Genomic DNA, 20,693 nt, shown 5'->3' with positions numbered 1-20,693 from the left:
TAAAACTTTTTAAAAAACTTCCCTACGCAGGGCAGCCTTCAGATGTCTTCTAAACGTTGTATAGTTACTTATCCCCTTATCTTGGGGGTTGCATAACTCCATACGCTCAAACATTTCTCCGATGAAAATAGGGACGTCCTAAGGAAAAGTGCAACATTCCGGGATCAAATCAGAAGTCAGGACAGCTTCTGTAAATCCAGGACCGTCCCTGGAAAATAGGGACACTTGAAGGGTCTCTTATAAATATGCTGACATTTTTCAGTTGTACATTTGAAGGCTATACATTGAAAGTAAAAAAACAATGGAGGTTAAAATATAGCGTATTATTACTGCTGACAATGACTAATAAAGATACCGATAATTCGGTTCTGAGTGTGTGTTGGGGGACACACACATTTCACAGGCATTCAATGGGTAAAAAGACAGTTCCTGGCAACCTGGAAATCAATGGTTGAATGTTTTTAGAATGCTTTAAAAATGTTTTATCTCAATATGTTTGCCGTCTTGGGCTCCTTCAAAAGGAAGCGTGGGATATAGATTACATAAACTACTATTATTATTACTACTACAGTGGTACCTCAGGTTAAGTACTTAATTTGTTCTGAAGGTCCGTTCTTAACCTGAAACTGTTCTTAACCTAAAGCACCACTTTAGCTAATGGGGCCTCCCGCTGCTGCCGTGCCGCCAAAGCACAATTTCTGTTCTCATCCTGAAGCAAAGTTCTTAACCCAAGGTACTATTTCTGGGTTAGCAGAGTCTGTAACCTGAAGCATATGTAACCTGAAGTGTATGTAACCCGAGGTACCACTGTACTACTACTAATTATAATATCATCCATTGATTGCCTTATCCTCCACAAATTTGTGAAAATTTATTTCTGTACCACCTATTAGTGGTACACCCCCCGTGAGTGCAAAATTGGCCATGGTAAGGACATTTGCAGAAACACCCCTACTATGTACAAATATCATTTCCATTTATTAATTTACCTGACCCTCCAAGCATTCATTTTCTTTTTTCTATAATTTTCTCATTTTTACATCCTTAAGATATCAATGACTTCCTTTCTTCTCTTTCCATGGTTCATTTTGCATATCATACTGTAAATCCCTGCATATTTTACAAAAACTATACCATTCAGTATTCCATTATTACACCCATCAAGACTTATTACACTGTTGAATTTATCTTAATGCTGCCAGCATTTTCAGCTGTACATAGTTATTTCCCATATATTCAATAAAAAAATTCCAATCTTCTCTATATGTATGTTCTTCTTGTTCTCTTATTCTGTGCATATTCTGTCAATTTAAGTTGCCATTCTTCTTTGGTTGGGACCTTGCTTGTTTTCCATATTTGGGCTAACGAAACATGGGCTGCAGCAGTGACACACATAAATAACCTTTTTTGACACCTGGGAATTTCAGTCTGAATTATCCCCAATAGAATGGACTCTGGGGTTTTTTTGGAAAGTACTTCTGAACATTTTTTCAATTCATTATGAATCATTTCCCAATACTCTTTTACCCTTTTCCAAGTCCACCACATATGAAAGAAGGTTCCATCAACCTCTTTGCATCCCTAGCACTTATCTGATTCAGTCTTATACATCTTAGCAAGCCTACTTGGAATTAAATACCATCTCAAGCATTCATTTTCTAATCAGATAGAAGCACATCAAACAAGATTACTGCTCGAGAAGCTGCAGGATACATATGGATTGCAGCTAGCATCATGTGGCTTCAAACACCAGCTGTGGGAGATTATCAAAGTGGGTAAGGTGTACACGGTCCAAGTTTCGGATGGGTTGGCAGAGATTACCTATTCTTTCTCTTACCTAAACACTGAGAGGCAGAGGAGCGAAGTTTTCTCTTTTATACCTTCCAGCCTCCCCAAACTTGCCAGAATGCAGTAAAATGCCCCTCTTCATTTACTAGCAAAGCTGTTTGCTCAAGCTATCATGGGAGCCAGATTATTAAAAGAGCTGAGACAGGTCTGACTTGTTCATGTGCTTTATTACCACTAACTTAACTCCAAACAAAGCTGTTCCTGGGTGGTGACATCATCTATTACTTATTAAATTTATAGACCACCTTTCATCAACCCCCTTTCTGCTAGATTCCCCTAGATTCTGAGGGATGGAAAATTATTTACCTAAGCTGGGGTTGCACAGGAAAGCAGGTCCCCTGGCTGTGTGGGGTGCAGTTGGGTAGGGCATGCTGCAAGGGGCAGGACTGGATCAATACCATTTATGAAGGTATCACATTCTTAGTCCATCCTTCCTCCAAGCGTGTTCAGGGTTCCAAATATTGGATTCAGGGGAGAAACTGGGGAATCAGCTCTGATCAACAGAAACAGACAAAAACTGAACCTTGTTTCTATTCCAGCATTCATTCATCTTCTCTCTCAGCAAAACATTGGATCTATTTCGTCAGCACTTTCTGAGCCCACCCTTTCCTCGAGAAGGTCAGGGCTGCTCCCAATGTCTCCAGCTGTTGAAAGTAGGCAAATAATTATTTCACCTCTGATCCCTGGGCAGCGGATCTATCTGATCAGTGGATCAATAGAACAGGAAAATGGCACTGACACATCCCCCCCCAACTTTTATTTTATTTTATTTGTTTCACTCAATAAAACATAGAGGAAGGCAAATCCCTCTGAAACTCAAAAACAAGAGGCATCTTCCTTCAGCGGTGAAATGGTGCAAGAAGCTCATTACAAAAGAAGCTTCACCAGCAGGAGAACCAGGAGAAGGAATCTGAATGGGAGGGGAAGGGAGAGAGGAGAAGGAGAAGAAGAAGTGGTGGCTGCCACGGCTGGGGTACACTGAACATTTTTAACATGATTAACATCATGGAAAATCCCTCCGTCAAATGTTTTTAAGTGGGTGCAGGTGCCTTCACGAGTGCAGCCCTTCCTGGAGCCGATTACGACATTCTCCTCTGTGCGTAAAAACAAAAAGATGAGTGGTCAGAAGATCCAGTAACTGATACACACACGCCGAAAAATGCATCTAACCACGATATATAGCGTTACATGCCACTCCAATCTCCACCAAGCGTCTGCGTGAGACTCTGGGGGTTCCAGGCACTTTCCCAGGGTCATGTTTCCGTTGGGAATCAAGGCACAGTGAGGACTAGTGTCTTTAAAAAAATATAGTTTATTTTACACATATTTACACCTTAAGCCTTCCATTGAGGGTGTGCATAACATGATGCCCCAGGAATGTCCCTCATTGCCACTCTAGTAACTTCAATGATCTTGGGTTCAAAGCAGCAGCCTGCCATGGTTCTGGAGTTCTCGCCTTTGTTCCTCTCCTTCCTCCAAGAACACCTTGCCAAATGCAATACCTCTCCTTCTGTCTGCTCCCTCCCCCCCCTACACACTGGGGAGACCTCTGTTTTTTCAAAAGGAAGGCATTTTTCCTGTGTGACATCACACCCATATTACCCTGGCAACCTCCTTTGGTGGGCTATTGTGGTAGGAATTTTATGGTATTACATATATGGTAATGTTCATAACTGCACATACACAGATCAACACAGGAAGCCCAACCTGGAACCATTTTGATTCCTAAACTGACCAAACCCTTCTCTGCAAGGTTAAACTGGAAAAGCCTCCCCATTGTCTTCTTTCCTCACAAGATATGTCTGTTTGAATAAGGTGTGACCTGGCCCAGGAAATAAGTATTTTAACACCACAAAAGAATGGCCAAGCACCCCAGGCAATCCAATCAAGTAACTTGCCAGACAGGAGATAAACTGTGACAAGGAGAAAAACAACATTTAAATTTGTGATGTAGGTGGGATCTGAGGGGTGGTCTTAGGTTACACCCCTTCTGTGATGTATGCATAATGTTTCTGGGGGTGGTCCTGATCTAGAGAATGGGAATTTCAAAAGTCTTTATAAGCTCTGGCACAGCAATTCTGGGGGTCCTCTTCCTCTCCTGCGTGGGAGGGGAGTACCCTGTTGCAACAGATCAATAAAGATCAAGCTTACTAGCTGCTTTGCTTCTCAATATTCTCTGGTTGGCCTCTGTTATTTTCTCCTACCAATAGGGAACCTATGTAAGGACTCTATATGGGCTCTTGGATACCCCATAAGGGAAAAGGGCATATTTTTATTTACAACACTATCAACCCCTTCAGTCTTGCTTAACATCTTCCATCCCAAGCGATACCTTGAAAAACAAACTGAGCTTGCGTTTTGTTTTGTTTTTTACACTGCTAAGCTATATCTCACCCAGGGGAAAACTCCAAGCATTTAGTAATTTCTAGCACTCAGTAATTTCTAACATTCACTAACTTCTTAGAATTGCAGGTGCTTTTACACCCCCAAACTCTGGGGCTATGCCCTTGTGCGTACCTCCCCAGCCAACCTCAACAAGTAAGCAAAGCAAACTAAAAGCCTGAGCAAAAAGCCTGTCACGGGGGAGCACGGGGATGCTGGTCCCCATCAGTCTTAGACTAGAAAGGTTTCTCTCCTTATTGAGAAAACATTAAAGAGCTGATTGATTGTAAACAGTCCTAGGTGCCAGACTTGCAGGGCTGAACCTCTGCTGTGCCAAATCCTTGAAGGAGAAGTTAGCTACCCAGCAAAGACCCTTCACTGCAATTCATATTGGCTAACATCACTAACAAGTGGGCTCATCCTTCCTGGCTGAAATCACAACTAGGATGGGAGGATAGCAGACCATGCTAACCTCCCAGGGAGCCTCCCTGCCTCACTCATTGGTGCTCAGCATCTCTGCGACTGCTATGTACGTATCAAGAAAGCATGCATGTTAATTGCATTCATGCTGCTCGCATCAAATCCAGCTTGGCCCAAGCTACTATCCAACAGCGCTGCTAAAAGGCATTTCACACAGCAGGAGTAGCAAAAGTTTAAAAGGGCCGTAGCAATAGAATCAGAAATACCTGAAAGTGTGACATAACTAACACAGTAAGTTTCAGATCCAATACATTCTGTGACCGCTGCAGAACATTCGCCTTTGTTGGACGAGCAGCCTGGGCAAATCTTCCCATTGGCTCTGGTATTCCGTTCTGGAACTGAAAAGCAAAAGAAGTTTGGGAGGTTCAAGGGAGCTTGTGTAAGTGCCGTCCTCCTTAGAAAAGCCCCCCCCCCCCCCCGCTATGGAATTTTGTTTGCACCGCGTTTTTAAGCAAAGCGGCCTAATTTGCACCCCCTGGACCCGTGGTTCCCAACGTGGGGGCAATTTTATTTTTAAGGAGGTCAATTTGAGAATGAGTTAGACCAAGTTAATGGCCTTTTAGCTTCCTCCACGAGAATAGGAGTTCACTTTTTGAATAACAAGAATTATATGTCAAGAAGGGTGAGGGGACATTGGGATTTTAGAGAAACTTAGGTGGGGAATGGCCAAAAAAAGGTTGAGAACCACTTCCCAAGACCAATACAAAAAATACACTGCTGAGTTACTCTGCTGAGCTCTTTACATGCCCTGGAGTCTGAGGGAGTACTAGGCATGCATACCAGGAAAGTCCTGGGGGTGTCAGGACCCTAATCCTGACAAATGCAGCCATTTAATAAGAGCTTAAAGTATACTCTATGGGTCAAGATTTCATTAATTAATTGTTAGCCCTTCATCTGTTGGAAACCGAGACCGCACGGAATGGCCACCTCATGCAGACAGACAGAAAAAAGGAGACAACTTATACAAAAACAGAAACCTACGTATCGGAGCAGCTGGATTGCAGGCATACTCTTCGCAACAGGTGGCAACCTGCCTTATGTGGCTCCCATTGCCATCAGTCATAGTGATCACACCAAAAAGGCAGATTTCAGGGTTTGCACATCCCTTTGCCATGAATACATCCTTAACTACACAAAAAAGAAGAAAAGAGAGGATACATTTAGATGGTGAGAGGTGTTACCTGCTCAGTCGTAGTGTGCTATATACTCGGGCATGCAGGGAGGGAAGGAACCATGTCACAACTATTTATTTACCACAATACGATGACAGAATTATTTAAAAAAAAACAACAAGAAAACTGGCCTCAAGCAAAAAGGATCAGTCTAAATCAGGCATCCTCAAACTCGGACCTCCAGCTGTTTTGGGACTACAGTTCCTATCATCCCTGACCACTGGTCCTGTTAGCTAGGGATGATGGGAGTTGTAGTCCAAAAACAGCTGGAGGGCCGAGTTTGGGGATGTCTGGTCTCAATTAAATGAAAGAAATGGGTCCCACAAAACAAAATTTCCTGTCAAAGGCCAAGGTAAACAGGTGGGTCTTCTTCAGCATATGGGGAAAGCTGTAGAAAGAAAGTGTCAAGTGCAGCTCTGTGGGGACTGAGTTCCACATTTGAGGGCAGGGCTTTCCAAACTGTGTGTCGCGACACGTTGGTGTGTCAGCTGCAGTGCATAGGTGTGTCACATGAACGGTCCCTGCTCTCCTCCCAGGGCTGTAAAGGGGTTAGTTTAACCTCTGGTTTGCTAGAAAAACGAAATTACTGTGTCACGAAATGATGCATGTCTAAAAAGTGTGTCACCAACATGAAACGTGTGGAAAGCTCTGTTTTAGGGGCTGCCACAGAGAAACCCAGGCTCCCTTTCCCTGCACTTCTATGGATAGTGGAACTGCTGAGGGAGGCACCTCTGCTAATTTTAACACCTGTAAGGAACTGCAGAAATAGAGGCAGACTTTCAGATATCATGTGTCTAAGTTGTTTAAACACCAATATTTCGAACACCTTGACTTGGGCCTAGAAGCAAGATGATAATCAGTGCAGTTGTTTTTAAAACAAGGATGCTAAGAGCTCTAAATAGAACCCCGTCCAGTAACGTAATCATTTTGTATCCGTTGAAGTTTCTGCATCATCTTTAAGGGCTGCCGCACATAGACAGCATTGCAGCCAGAGCCGTCTTTCCCATAGGGCTTAGTGGTGCGTTGCGCCAGGGCGCAGGCCTCTCAGGGGCGCCCCAGCGAGTGGGGAAGCTGCATGGATTTGCCGGTGGCCCCCCTTTACCTGCCAGCTGCGCCCCACCAACTATATGGCTGGTGGGCGGGCGGGCAGCTTGCATCCCAAGCCTCTGCGGGAGGAGAGCGATCCCCGCAGAGGCTTAGGGTGGAAGCTGCGCCCCGCCAACTACCATATTTTTTGCACCATAACACTCACTTTTTTCCTCCTAGAAAGTAAGGGGAAATGTCTGTGCGTGTTATGGAGTGCCTACGGATGGCATGCCTACGGATTTTCCTCCTCTAAAAACTACGTGCGTGTTATGGTTGGGTGTGTGTTATAGAGCGAAAAATACGGTATATGGCTGGTGGGCTCGCAGCTTCCCTCCCAAGCCTCTGTGGGGATTGTTCTCCTGCAGTGGCATGGGGGAGAGTTGCGCCCCCCCCCCATAGCTGACAGTGCGCAGCTTTGCCCCCACTATCCAAGGTAATTTGGGGGTGCTGGGCAGATATTTGTACTCCGGCGCCGCATTTGCTAAAGACAGCCCTGATTGTAGCAGTCCAATATTAAGACACACTGAAGGCTTAATCTAGGCCTTAAGTATAATCGACCCCCCACCCCAAGTATAGCTTTGATTCCCAAGAACCTACCAGCTCTCTCTGTGGGGCTATTGGTAGTAGCAGAAACCAAGTTCTGCACAGAGGGCCTCAGATGTGTTCTCTGGTTAAAATATATATCGTATTTTTCGCTCTATAAGACGCACCAGACCACAAGACGCACTTAGTTTTTGGAGGAGGAAAACAAGAAAAAAAATATTCTGAATCTCAGAAGCCAGAACAGCAAGAGGGATCACTGCGCAGTGAAAGAAGCAATCCCTCTTGCTGTTCTGGCTTCTGTGATAGCTGCGCAGCCTGCATTCGCTCCATAAGACGCACACACATTTCCCCTTACTTTTTAGGAGGGAAAAAGTGAGTCTTATAGAGCAAAAAATACGGTAACTCCCCTGGCTGGCAAAAAGAACAGGTCTCTGCTGGAGGCCTGGGATAATTCAGAGTGGACGGTACTGGGCAAAATGGAGAACTGATCTCACTCAATATTAGGTGGCACCACTCATTCACATATTTTGCACAAAAATGTGGTCTATTCACTATATGGCCTGGTTGACCTATGATCCCTCTCATTCACCTTTACTGTTTTCAAGCAGAGAGCTGGAACAGGCGTAAAATTCTTCAGGACAAAGCTCCTTCTTGCTTGTGCAGGTGTTGACTCCCTTGCAAATCTCACACTCTATAGAGGCATCTGAAGGAGGGAACAGAAGGGCTTTCATGTAGTGTATGGCATGTACAGAGTTCAAAGTTATCAATTCCAGAAGAGGGTGTGAAGTCCAAATGAATTGTTAATGCAGTGCTCTAACATAAAACTAGATGACTCTTGGGTCCCTTCCAGCTCTGTGATTCTATGATTTGCGATATACAGTATTGCCAGGTCAAAAATTATGAATACAGTGGTACCTCAGGGTACAGACGCTTCAGGTTACAGACTCCACTAACCCAGAAATAGTACCTCGGGTTAAGAACTTTGCTTCAGGATGAGAAAAGAAATCACGTGGTGGCAGCGGGAGGCCCCATTAGCTAACGTGGTACCTCAGGTTAAGAACAGTTTCAGGTTAAGAACGGACCTCCAGAACGAATTAAGTTCTTCACCCGAGGTACCACTGTACATATAAATTAACATACACAAATTTTATGCAAAGAGTATTTTCTGGTTGTCATTGTTCTTTGATCATGCATTTTCTCATTTTATGAACAACGTGAAAGCAGTTCCCCCTACTTGGATCTGAACGGCTGCATTGGTCCAAATGTAATAATTTTCCTTTTCTGCAAAGCTAAAAGTAACATACAGTTCAAGGCAACAGCAGTTGGTCATGGTGACAGGGGCTGTGTTGTTCTTCCTCCTTCTCAATGCCATTGTCCCCAATCTTGCTGCCAGTTCTTGGGTGGCAGGGAGTCAGCATGCTGCCGGCAAGGCAGCAAAGCTAATCTGATATTCCCAATATCGCACTTGTGCCATGGCAACCTCCCCACTGCTTTGCCTCTCTCCCTCTAAGTAACCAGCAGCAAATCGTGGCACTGGAAAGCCAGGAGTGCAATGCAGCCCCACCCTGCCCTGCTGGCCCCTACTGGTTCCAGGGCATGTGCAGAGTTTCCAGATGTCCTGAGTTACTCAGTGGCACCCATCCCATAGTGAGCTTACCTGTAATTAGAAGTACAGAGAAGAGGAAAAGCCCCAAGAGAAACTTCATGTTGATGGGAAGCACACAATGTGAAGTCTAGGAGAAAGGAATCAAATTTTGTGGCTTGAAGGACCTGCAGAATACTCAAAGCAGTGGTGTAAACAAACAAACAAACACCGAAAGAGTAAAGGTAAATAAACCCACAGGAAATTCGCTGTGATAAGCTGCAAAGAGGAGTTTCAGTTAAAAGTGGTCTAATCTATGGAAGAAAAGCCATATTGACAATCTGGTCAGCAGCGGAACCCAAGATAACTGTTGTATAGTCACTGTTTGGTCACCACCGCCCTCCCCTTTCTAGGATTAGAAAATAAATTGCAACAAAAACACAAAGCTAGCCTGAACCGAGGAGAGCGACCATAACATGGATTATGAATAGGTGGCCATCCCAAAATTTGCAGTTAGGCAGATGACCGTTGGATGTACAGCAGCCACCTTCCTGGTCGAAGCGGTGATGGCTCTTCCCTTGACCGACTACTGCCGTAGGGCCTTATGAGGAAGAACCTCCGTTTATTTTATTTATGTATTTATTTATTACCTGCCCTGCCGGGAGTTGCAAGAGAGAGCAGTGATGCCTCCTTCAAAACTGGCTTTCCATTCCCTTCTCTAAAACATGTACCCTGCACAAAACCCCTCTGCAACCTCCAGCCGGTCAGCGAAAGGATTCGGCCGCCGGCATGCACCACTCATGGAGCGGAGGCAGGCCTGGCTTTTCCGAGGGCTTTCCCAGACCCGTTTCAGATGAAGGAGGCGTAATCCTGCCCCGCTCCTGAATACGTCTACCTTTCCCAGCTCACACGTCTCGTACCCTCCTTGCTGGGGCCGTTGCCCTGGCTGCCAGCTTCCCCCTCCTTTTGCTCCCATGTAAACACGCCTGGGGCCTAAGAAGCCTTTAAGCAGGGCCTCCTTACTATGTGGGCTGGAGAGGGGCAGGGGCTACGTCAAGCAGGCAGAGCGGAAGGAGGCCTGACTTCCAGGCCTCTTCCGCTTATACCAGGAGTAGGCAACCTAAGGCCCAGGGGCCACAAGCAGCCCACGGGGGTTGTTTTGTAGCCTTATGAGCTTTGCCCTCGGGTGGGAAAAATATTGCGCCTGGGAAAGGGAAGTGGGAGTCAACAGACACTCAAGGAATAGTTTCGGAGAAAAGGCTTTTATTTCTACCATCCATGAACTGGTAGAAGGAGCAAGTGTGATAGTTCACAAAAGCATGCACGAAGTTCACAGTCATGTGCACAAGCATATATACCCCTTTCCAGTTCCCTCCCCCTTTCTCCTCCCTCAGGAGTTCCTCTGAGCATGAACAGAAAACTGTCTTGGGACTATTGTGGACTCTTGGCACCCTTCCCATCAAAGGGGTTTCAGAGTGTTCAGATATGTTTCAATCTCTTGTTCTGGCATGGTTCCCGGACAGAAAGCAAGTTGCAATGTGGTTCTTTAGCAAGGCCAGAAGACATGAGAAAGGCCTGAGAAACAATGGACTGTTCTCTACCTTTGTTACAGCAGAGCGGAATGTTTCTGATGCTTAGCTGCTGAGAAAATGATTTTTAAAAGTTTTGAGAAGCTTTGAGCCTGCTTTGGTGGGGGGGTGACTTCGGGCCTAGGTGAGGTCACCTGTCCTCACCTTCCTTCAGTTTAACCGGCCCATAAGCCGTCCCTGAACCGAGCCACCCGGTTGGCGAGTCCCCGTGCGCTGCACTAAACTGGCGCAGCACGATGCGGGGACTCGCTTCCGCTGTGCCGGAAATTGCGTCTGCACAGACACCAGAAATCGCATCTGTGCAGATGCAGACGCCGGAAATCTCAGGTGTGTGTGCACGATCCGGCCATAGCTGTCAACGTTTCCCGTTTTTTAAGGGAAATTCCCTTATTCAGAGTAGGATTCCTTGCAAGAAAAGGGAAAAGTTGACAGCTATGGATCCGGCCCACGGAGGGTTATCCACTGGAGTGCACCGACCCAGGCGTGGTAAACCTTGCCGACCCCTGGCTTATACCCAGAAACGGGGCAGCAGCCTAGTGACCTCCAGGCTCACCTTAGGGCCAGTACTTATGGGCCTGCAGCCCCACCCCCACCCCTCTTTTCCTCACAAACGAGGAAGGAGTCCAGCCTCTCGCTTTTGCATTCAGCAGGGCTTTCACAAGTTGCCGTAACCAACTTCCAGTTCTCTGTATTAGCTTCTGGGGCGGATGGTTACCCATCAACCCCAAATTAAATAGAGGGAACCCAGCTGCATGAAATTTGCCCGTGGCGATTTGCAACGTTTGTTTGCGGTTTTGGAAAAGGCTGCTATCAATGAAATGGAAATGATGCCTTGCTATAGCAGGGAAGTCTCTGGGGGAGTTCAGTTCCTTCTCAATTCCCGCTGAGAAGGTGCTGCTAATGGTCGGCCAAATCCAAAGCTCCTTTTTCTTTCTTTTTCCTTTTTCGTGGTTTCTTATCTTTAAAGAAGAGTTGGCTGGGGGTGAGGGGTGAGGGGACAGAGGACACTTTGAAACAGAATAGAGAACTGTCCTCTGTAATGTAAGACATAGTAGGGCTTTTAACACAGACCTCCAGCAAGGTTGCTCCTAGTCTAATATAGATGAAGGAAGGGAGGGGACTGGTGGATAAAGTTTCTTAAGAAAACAGTACATGCTTCATTTCCTCTTATCTGAATACAACAACACATCCCCACTTAAAAAATCGGGAGTCAGATTTTGTTGGATATGTCTGTGCCCAGGCTTGCATCAGGGGACGACTCAGCTATACAGCTGCGAACAAAAACGTTTTAAGTGTGTTGTAAAGTGAAACATACAAATGTGACACTAGGTGGCATCAGTGAGCAATGGCAAATTCAATGTGTTTTTCAAAATGTTTTTTAAAAAAGCATTTTCACAGTGTTTCTTTACATGTGCGTAGGATTCCACCAGGGTATCTCATCACACTTTCATTCTTTGGAAGCATATTGGATTTCTGTGTTTTTCGGCAACCACCAGGGGATTCCCGCCCCCACCAGAAAAAATGCCCTAGAATAGGGATGGATGAATCTGCTGGTTTCAGATTTTTTTCTGTTTCTCATTTTTCCATTTTTAAGTCCTCTATGATTCCACATCAGTTTGCTTTTGGTTTTTTTTTTAAGCACTTCCAGGTGACATTCAGGACTCCACAGCCAAGCCCCCGTCTCAGGCAATGACTACAGAGAGGGTGGCAGAGGGGCTGATGGTGGATCACCATAGCATTCTCTTCTTGTTGTTTTGTTTTTTAAATGTTTTCTATTCAGAGATGTACTGGCCAGTCACATGGCTACAGCTGCTCATTTTCTTATTGTTACTTTTAAAATATATTATCGTTTTATAAAGGAAAATTGTGCTTATTTCCAATTAATTGTGAATTTACCATGAGGGCAGCAGAAGCAAGCCTCCTTCTATTCATGTAGTCATGATGGCACTGTGATTTAAGTGAGACTCCTGTCTATGTGGATTTTTATACTTATCAATGGTTGACACACACACACACTCCAAATGGATGTAGAATTTTTCCCATCGCAGTTTTTGGAAGCATCCCTGCCAAGCGCTATATAAATCACACTTATCAAAGGACCACATTCTTAGGCCATCTTTCCCGCAAGCAGTTCAGGGCTCCCTTGAAATGCCACCAAATGTTGGATTGAGTCAAATAATTATTTCAATTTGAGCAGCAGATGAGTAGATGAGTAGATTCAGGCAAAGAGCGACTCTAATTTCTTTTCCACCTTCAGTTAGCAAAAATGCATAGAACAAGTACAAATACTGTACCTGCTGGAAATGTAAGGTACCTTTTATCTCATGTGGTGGTCGTGTAAAGTAATAAAAGCTTCAATCGAAGACATGACCATATCGATGCAGTAAGTCTGAGGTCCAGCACAACACACCATCTCTGACTTCTCTGCAGAACAGTTGTTCTTTCAGACATATTTTGAAAACTATACTGTTCAGACAGGCCTTTGCAATATGCATTTTCTCTTCTTCACCGATTAGTATTTATTGTTGTTTTATGGATATTTCTATGGATGCTTTTTGCAGATTTTATTCTTATATGATGTATACCACCCTAATATATATTCTTTATGAAAGTGTAGATTATGGGAAATATTGGTGAAAGAATGGCATAAACTTTCATTGATCTACCCTCACTAAGCAGGGTTTCTGTTTCAATTAGCAATTCATCCACAATTTGACACATGCATTAGTGCACTGACTTGTTTGTTTGGTGATTTAAACATTAATAATGCACTGTGTTGCCTTTTTTAAAAGCATCACTACAACTGGAGATGTAAGGAACAGAACCTGGGATATTCTTCATTCAATGCTTGCAAAGATACTTGATGGAACCTGCATTTTAAACATGGATGGTATATTTGAGCCCAGCTTCAGTTGTTAACAGGCTGAGTATTATGATCCACAAACAATAGATTGGCACAGCAATGTATTTAAGACTAAATGTTCCATTGCTGTTAATTCATGGCTGCTTGCTTCCTCCCTCCCAGATCTCTGGCCATGATGTCTGAGGCTGATAGGAGTTGTAATCTAACAACATCTGGAGGGTCCTTAGTTTCAGGTTTGGCTGGAAAGATGGAGAAGCGATTGTTTTCTTTATTTCGTTTCATGTATGAGTCACTTCCATGAAATACCCAAAGCAATTTAACAATATAAACAGGAAAAGCATATAAAGCATTTTACTTGCAAAACCATTTCCTTCCCCCGCCCCCCCAAAACTCACAGAATCACAGAACTGTAGAGTTGGAAGGGACCCTAAGGGTCATCGTTCCAACCCCCTGCAATGCAGGAATATGCAGCTGGTCCATACAGGGATCGAACCTGCAACCTTGGTGTTATCAGCACCATGGTCTAACCAACTGAGCTATCCAGGCTTTCCCGAAACATTGATTTTGTGGATTCCATGTTACTAACAGATCTCGAGCAGAGAGGTGTCTGGTCTTTATTTGGGACTTTCAGTGCTCAGAGGCTTTTGCACGAACATTCTCCGCATCTTCCTCGACATCTTGCAGAAAGCATTGCAACATGTAGTAGATGGTTTTGAAAGAAATAGTGGAACTGCCCAACACAGGTATGAACTCAACAATCTGTTCTAGCACTGTCGGTGCTTTACTCTTGGCCAAGAGATCAAGTACAAATTCTTCGCTGATCTCATTAGCCAGTGGAGACTTCTTAATCACTGATTTCAGCTCACTTGGACGTTTACCAACCCGGTTTGCAAGACTGCACAGGGACTCTTCATCCAACCCAAAAGACATGCAGAACTTTTTGAGTGTTGTCACCAAGAAGGAAATATGCCAAGGTAATTTGAGAGCTAACCGAGTCACACAGCCAAAATAGGAAGACACAAGGGCCTGCTTCCATATAAGTTTCCTCATCTCAGATTTCTTCTGCTCCAGGATATCTCTTGAGAAAGTTGGCGTTGAGAGAAGGAGGGCGTGTCTTTTGAGATGATTCAGTTCCTTCTGCAAGGTTTCTTGCAGAATGGGGAAATCATACTTGCTCAAATCCCAATTTGATATCAGAAAAACCTTTGGAGAAGCCTCTCCCAGTTTTCTCAGTTTATCACAACAATCTTGCCTTAAGTCCTCAAGTGTCTCCATTTCATTGAAGTTGGGTTTCCTTCTTTCAGCAGCCATGCTAAGATTAATTTTAGGGTGCACATAGTAAAACTTCTTTTTCATTTTCTGAATCTCACGAGCCAGCTGGGTGTCACTCTCTGTAAAACGTTCTGAAGTGATGATAAAGAAATCGTATTTGCTAAAATCTACCTTCTCCAGATACTCATCTGCTTTGAATTCCTTCGTTCCAATTCCTGGTAGATCCCATAGTGTCACGTTGGGGAACTTCGGGTGCGGATATTTTGTCGCAAACATGGTTGTCTGTTTCACCCCTGTCTCAGCTGAGCCCTCTCCAAAATCTGGCATACCCCGCAAGGCATTGACAAGAGAAGACTTGCCAGTACCTGTAAGCCCTGTGATGGCAATGTCAAGTGTGACATTGCTTAGCAAATCTAACTCTTGCCGAATCTGGGCTACCACATCTGGGAGATTTCTTTGTCTTAAAACAGCCTTCATATTTCCCAAGTCAGCAATAAAAGTTGAGATGTCACACCACTTGGCTCTTCTAGATGAATCACTTGATCTAGGAAAGAAAAAAGCATTTTCAATATTAAAAAATACTACATATTTTTCTTTGACAACCTAGATATAGCTGCATGAAGGTGAACTGATGTATGTAAGAGTAGTACTGATGGAGGTTATTGCATGCCAAGGCACCTGAGCCACAAAGTTCCCAGGAGAACAATAAATCACACTGACATGGAATATTTTGGTTTATGGGTTCAAATAGGCCACAACTTTATTGGTTACAGATGTGAGTGGTTTGGCTCAGGCATTTGGGTGAAGCCAGGCGGTATCTTGACTCTCGCCCATCTGCAGGGAATCCACAGAAGGGTAAACCACCAATAGGGGGTGCCCTATAACTTACATTAGATAGTGGCACCCTGCGGAGTCCCCATAGGGGCTGCAACATGGCCCTAGCCCACGTCCAGGCTTCGGACAGGATTCACACCCCAGATCCTTTTAACAGGATACCCTTACTGAGGAGGGGCAAGCGAGGCAACAACCTCCCCTCCATCCAAGCAAAGGCTTACCCAATGCCTAACCTCACAGAAGTTGTGACGATTGCTACTAGGTGGGCGAAAACCAAATGGCCAGTGCCCATTTGCCAAGTGGAAAAAATTCCTACCCGGCCCGGCCCCAACAACATGGCGACCCACAACTGCCATAGCAAGGTCATATCAGAGCAAAGCATGAAAAGAGGGTGGGTAGGTAGGGTGATCTGATGAAGAGGCGAGGAAGAGGAAGCTGACCAGCCCACCAGCCATGCCAAGTTTAAATGGCCCACACCCACCCTGGTCACAGATTGGCTAGGGCTATTGCCAGCACAGATGACTGTGCTGGCTGTGACACAGGGAGGGGAGGCAGCGTACCTCCCCCTAAGCCAGAAAACTGTTGCGGCTCGGCTGACTGGCTGCAACGCTGTACACCAGAGAAAAGGTGCCAGCTAAACAAGACCCATATGGAGACTCTGGGCTTCCCACCTTCAGCCCTGAAGCCCAAAGGTTGAAGTGGGAAACTGAGGATCAAGACAGTGCCTGGGATGTGTCTGGAGGCTATTGGTGTGTGCAGGTGAGATATTAATGAGATGGAACACTTCAGGCTGCCTTAGAACCATTGTGTGTTCCTCATTTATATCCTCATTTATATGGGAAGGGCATATAGCTCAGTGGCAGAGCATCTGCTTCAAATGCAGGCGATCTCAGGTTCAATCGCTGGCACCTCCGGTTTGGGCTGGGAACATGCCCTTTCTGAAACCCTGGAGAGCTGCTGCCAGTCCGTGTAGCCAATACAAGGTCTAGCTCAATAAATGGTCTGGCTCAACATAAGACAGCTACGTTCCTTACTAAGGTTCTGTACAGGGTGCCATTACTCCAAAGATGATGATGATGATAATTTATTATTTATATGTATTGTTTGAATCAGGAAGGACCCTGACAAAGAGAAGGGATTCATCTTCTGCAACTGAAACCTCCAGACACAGTTTGCTTTGTGCTCTACCCCCTGCCAACTTAAATGGCAAGAGCCTTGCCAGAGGCTTGGAAGGAACTGAGGAGCATCAGATGCTAACATAAATGGCCTAAGCTGAACCCAACGTACCTATCGAGTATCTGGCTTAGTACTAAGGCATACCTCTTGAGATCAATAAATTCATCTTGCAGGGTCCTTTGCAGGAGGGGGAAATCATACATGCTCAAATCCCAATTTGAGATCAGAAAAACCCTTGGAGACGACTCCCCGGCCTTTGCCAGATTTTCACAGTAGTAGTTCCTTATTTCCTTAAGGGTTTTGTCCTCCGTGAAGTGTGGGTTTCTTTTTTCGTCAGCTATACTGACATCCACTTTGGTGCGCACATAGAGAAACCTCTTCTTTCTTTTCCAAATTTCACGAGCCAGCATGGCATCGTGCTCAGTGAAGCTTATTTCACTAACAATGATGAAGAAATCGTACTTGTTGAAATCCACCTCTTTTACGTATTTCTCTGCTTCAAACTCATGTGTTCCGATTGCTGGCAGATCCCAGAGAGTTACGTCGGGGTAGCTGGGGCACAGGTACCCTTTGAGTTCCTTAGTGCCTTGTATCATATCAACCACGGCGGCATCCTCCTCACTGTCTGCCATATTGCACAGGGCATTGACCAGGGATGATTTGCCGACACCTGGCCCCCCTGTGATGGCAACATCCAGGCTGCTTTTGCCTGGTGGGTGTTCTCTTTGAGCTGATGCTTCTGATCGGGAGCTGTTAGCACCCATAGCTGCTCCTCCGGGACATTCATCAGGTCTAAGTAAGAACAGAAATATAGCAATGGTTAACTCCTTCTTACATAAAGCTCCTGCTTAAAATAGCTGTAGGCCCAGTCCAAACGGCTCACATTAAAGTCCTAAATAAACAAATACCGTATTTTTCACTCTATAAGACGCACCAGACCACAAGACGCACCTAGTTTTTGGAGGAGGAAAACAAGAAAAAATATATTCTGAATCTCAGAAGCCAGAACAGCAAGCGGGATCACTGCACAGTGAAAGCAGCAATCCCTCTTGCTGTTCTGGCTCCTGGGATAGCTGCGCAGCCTGCATTCGCTCCATAAGACGCACACACATTTCCCCTTACTTTTTAGGAGGGAAAAAGTGAGTCTTATAGAGCAAAAAATATGGTATATGAAAGACTGGCTCCTTTCCTAAAGACCCCCCCCCCCCACAAATACCTGCAGTTCAAAGGTGCCACAGCAGTGGCCACACATGAGTAGGGAAGTGAAGACATTGATCCAACAAGGAAACACCCACTGCCACCCCATTATAAGGGAAAGGGGTGGGCACAGCTTAGTGCTACAAGCAGCAAATGTTGCTGAATTACTGTTCCCATCAGCCACAGCAGGCATGGCCGATGGGCAGGGAAGATGGGAGTTGTAGTTCAGTGATATCTGGAGGGCCAAATGTTCTTTACACCTAACATACAATATCAGATTCAGGGAAATTGAAATCGATAGCCCACTTCATAGAGGCCTGACTCATGCAATGCAAGGCTTATCAGTTCAGTTATCTGGTAAACCCATTGCGTCCTTCCCACCTCACTGTTAACGTCTGTGTGCAAGAGAGCAAGACTCTGGAGAAACCAGGGGTGGGGTATAAATAGCATTATTATTATTATTATTATTATTATTATTATTATTATTATTACAGTGTTACCTCGGGTTACATATGTTTCAGGTTACATACGCTTCAGGTTACAGACTCCGCTAACCCAGAAATAGTACCTCAGGTTAAGAACTTTGCTTCAGGATGAGAACAGAAATCGTGTTCCGGCAGCGCGGCGGCAGCAGGAGGCCCCACTAGCTAAAGTGGTGCTTCAGGTTAAGAACAGTTTCAGGTTAAGAACGGACCTCCAGAACAAATTAAGTACTTAACCCGAGGTACCACTGTATTATTATTATTATTGCTGCTTGATGCCAGGAGCTGGAGTGGGGTACAGTCAACTAAAGGAGGAAGGTGAGGGCAGGTATGGTCTCTACATCCTTATATATGGGTACAGCCACAATAACACAGAAAAAAGAAACATTAAACATGTTTGCTTTCATATTGAGGTGAAGATATGTACAGTGGTGCCCCGCAAGACGAATGCCTCGCAAGACGGAAAACCCGCTAGACGAAAGGGTTTTCCGTTTTGGAGGTGCTTCGCAAAACGAATTTGCTATGGGCTTGCTTCGCAAGACGAAAATGTCTTGCGATTCTTGGGGTCCCCCCCCCTTTTCCCCAAGCCCCTAAGCCGCTTAACAGCTGATCTAAGCCGCTTATCAGCTGATCTAAGCCGCTAATAGCCTTTTAGCAGCTAATCCGCTAACCCCTTAAGCCTTTAATAGCTGCTAATAGCCGCTAAACTGCTAATAGCGCTAATAGCGCTAATCCGCTAATGGGCTTGCTTCGCAAAACGAAAAAACCGCAAGACGAAGAGACTCACGGAACGGATTCTTTTCGTCTTGCGAGGCACCGCTGTAATTGAATGAAGTTTGGCTTCAGCTGAAACCAACATACTTATTGTGCATCTTCCTTCCTGGGTCCTGGGGTGGTGGTAAGGCACACCTCTGGAGATCAATACATTCATCTTGCAGAGTCCTCTGCAGGAGGGGGAAATCGTACATGCTCAAATCCCACCTTGAGATGAGAAAAACCCTTGGAGGTGACTCCCCGGCCTTTGTCAGACATTCACAGCAATCTTTCCTTATTTGCTCAAGGGTTTTCTCCTCATTGAAGCTCCGTTTCCTGCTTTCAGCAAATATCATAACATCCACTTTGGTGCACACATAGAAAAAACCCTTGTTTGTTTTCTGAATTTCGCGGGCCAGCGCGATGGCATCATCAGTCAATCTTCTTTCGCCAACAAGGATGAAGAAATCGTACTTTTTAAAATCCATATCCTTTATGTATCTCTCTGCTGGAAACAGAGGTGGTCGAATCCCTGGTAGATCCCAAAGGGTTACATCTGGATATTGGGGGTACAAGTACCCTGTTGGTTCCCTAGTACCTTTCATCACATCGACCGCAGCTGCACCACCCTCATCGTCTGCCATATTTCGCAGGGCATTGACCAGGGATGATTTGCCGACACCTGAGTCCCCTACGATGGCAATATCAAGGGTACGTTTGCCAGATGGCTGATTCATTTGAGCTAATGTGTCTTGTTTGCTGCTCTTGCAAGCCATGGCTGCTCTTCTGTGAGATTTATCACACCTAAATAAGAACAGAAATATTGCAGCAATTAATGCCTTCTGCATCTAACTCCTCTTTTAAAACAGCTGGATCGGTTGCCAGTTCATTTCCAGGCCCAGTTCAAACTACTCACATTAATGTTTAACTCCATTGAGCATTCAAAGGAAACCATGTTCTGGGTAAGCACTGGAACCCCAGGAATCTCTTGCCAAGCAGAAATTGGGGTGCAGGCAACATTATAGTTATTACAACATCTTAAGTAAATAGCTTCAACAAATGCTGTTAAAATTCCTGTACAGGTTCATCTGCCTCTCAGTTTTCCTGCCTAAACCCCCTGAAATGGATGCAATGCTTTGATGAGAAGCTTTCAAACTGCATAAATTGGACTTCCTGTCCTGGTGAGGGTTTCTCCTGGAGAGAGAAACTCTGATATACAGGGGTGCCTTGGTTTCCGAACTGCTTAGTTGTCGAACAAATTGGCTCCCGAATGCTGCAAACCTGGAAGTAAGTGTTACGGCTTCCGAAAGTTTTTCAGAAGCCAAATGTCTGGCACGGCTTCTACTAGAGTGCAGGAAGCTCCTGCAGCCAATCGGAAGCCGTGCCTTGATTTCAAACGGTTTCGGGAGTCGAACTGACTTCCAGAATGAATTA

At 45.0% G+C, this 20,693-nt stretch overlaps 2 protein-coding genes across 9 annotated transcripts in view; both read right to left on the bottom strand.

Annotated features, from left to right (window-relative positions):
- Positions 1-1,996: 1,996 nt before the first annotated feature.
- LOC310684629 (phospholipase A2 inhibitor NAI-like) lies at positions 1,997-10,262 on the bottom strand. Of its 6 annotated transcripts, XM_083456044.1 has the most exons (7): positions 10,117-10,262; positions 9,353-9,407; positions 9,169-9,244; positions 8,101-8,214; positions 5,692-5,838; positions 4,917-5,048; positions 1,997-2,942 (listed from the first exon to the last, which is right to left on the bottom strand). In XM_083456044.1, exons 3-7 carry the CDS (start codon positions 9,215-9,217, stop codon positions 2,716-2,718), a joined length of 669 nt encoding a protein of 222 aa, XP_083312170.1. In that variant the 5' UTR covers positions 9,218-9,244; positions 9,353-9,407; positions 10,117-10,262; the 3' UTR covers positions 1,997-2,715. The 6 variants fall into 6 exon arrangements, with proteins under 6 accessions (XP_083312170.1, XP_083312166.1, XP_083312167.1 ...); XM_083456040.1 differs by lacking the exon at positions 9,353-9,407 and having other exon boundaries at positions 9,989-10,262; XM_083456041.1 differs by lacking the exon at positions 9,353-9,407 and having other exon boundaries at positions 10,014-10,262.
- A 3,838-nt stretch (positions 10,263-14,100) lies between these two features.
- The window catches only part of LOC310684226 (uncharacterized protein), a 28,841-nt gene continuing 22,248 nt past the window's right edge, over positions 14,101-20,693 (bottom strand). For all 3 annotated transcript variants that reach the window (XM_083454986.1, XM_083454985.1, XM_083454984.1), the window contains exons 2-4: positions 19,368-20,063; positions 16,939-17,619; positions 14,101-15,361 (exon numbers count right to left, since the gene is read on the bottom strand). In XM_083454986.1, the coding sequence (XP_083311112.1) occupies positions 14,173-15,361; positions 16,939-17,619; positions 19,368-20,035 (2,538 nt within the window). In that variant the 5' untranslated portion in view covers positions 20,036-20,063 and the 3' untranslated portion in view covers positions 14,101-14,172. The remainder of the gene's footprint in view (positions 15,362-16,938; positions 17,620-19,367; positions 20,064-20,693) is intronic.

This window comes from Podarcis tiliguerta, assembly GCF_965153285.1.
Source record: "Podarcis tiliguerta genome assembly, chromosome: 8".
Lineage (NCBI taxonomy): Eukaryota > Metazoa > Chordata > Lepidosauria > Squamata > Lacertidae > Podarcis > Podarcis tiliguerta.
Note: the sequence above shows the minus strand (reverse complement) of the source record. Positions and strands in the feature narration are given on the sequence as shown.

Excerpts from the sequence above, each read along its gene's own strand:
- LOC310684629 (XM_083456040.1), bottom strand. The coding sequence starts at position 10,069 with ATGGGAGCAAAAGGAGGGGGAAGCTGGCAGCCAGGGCAACGGCCCCAG. Across the intron at positions 9,245-9,988 it reads AGACGTGTGAGCTGGGAAAG|ACTTCACATTGTGTGCTTCC; the intron begins GTAGACGTATTC and ends CCTTTCTCCTAG. Across the intron at positions 5,839-8,100 it reads TCTGCTTGAAAACAGTAAAG|TTAAGGATGTATTCATGGCA; the intron begins GTGAATGAGAGG and ends TTTTTTGTGTAG.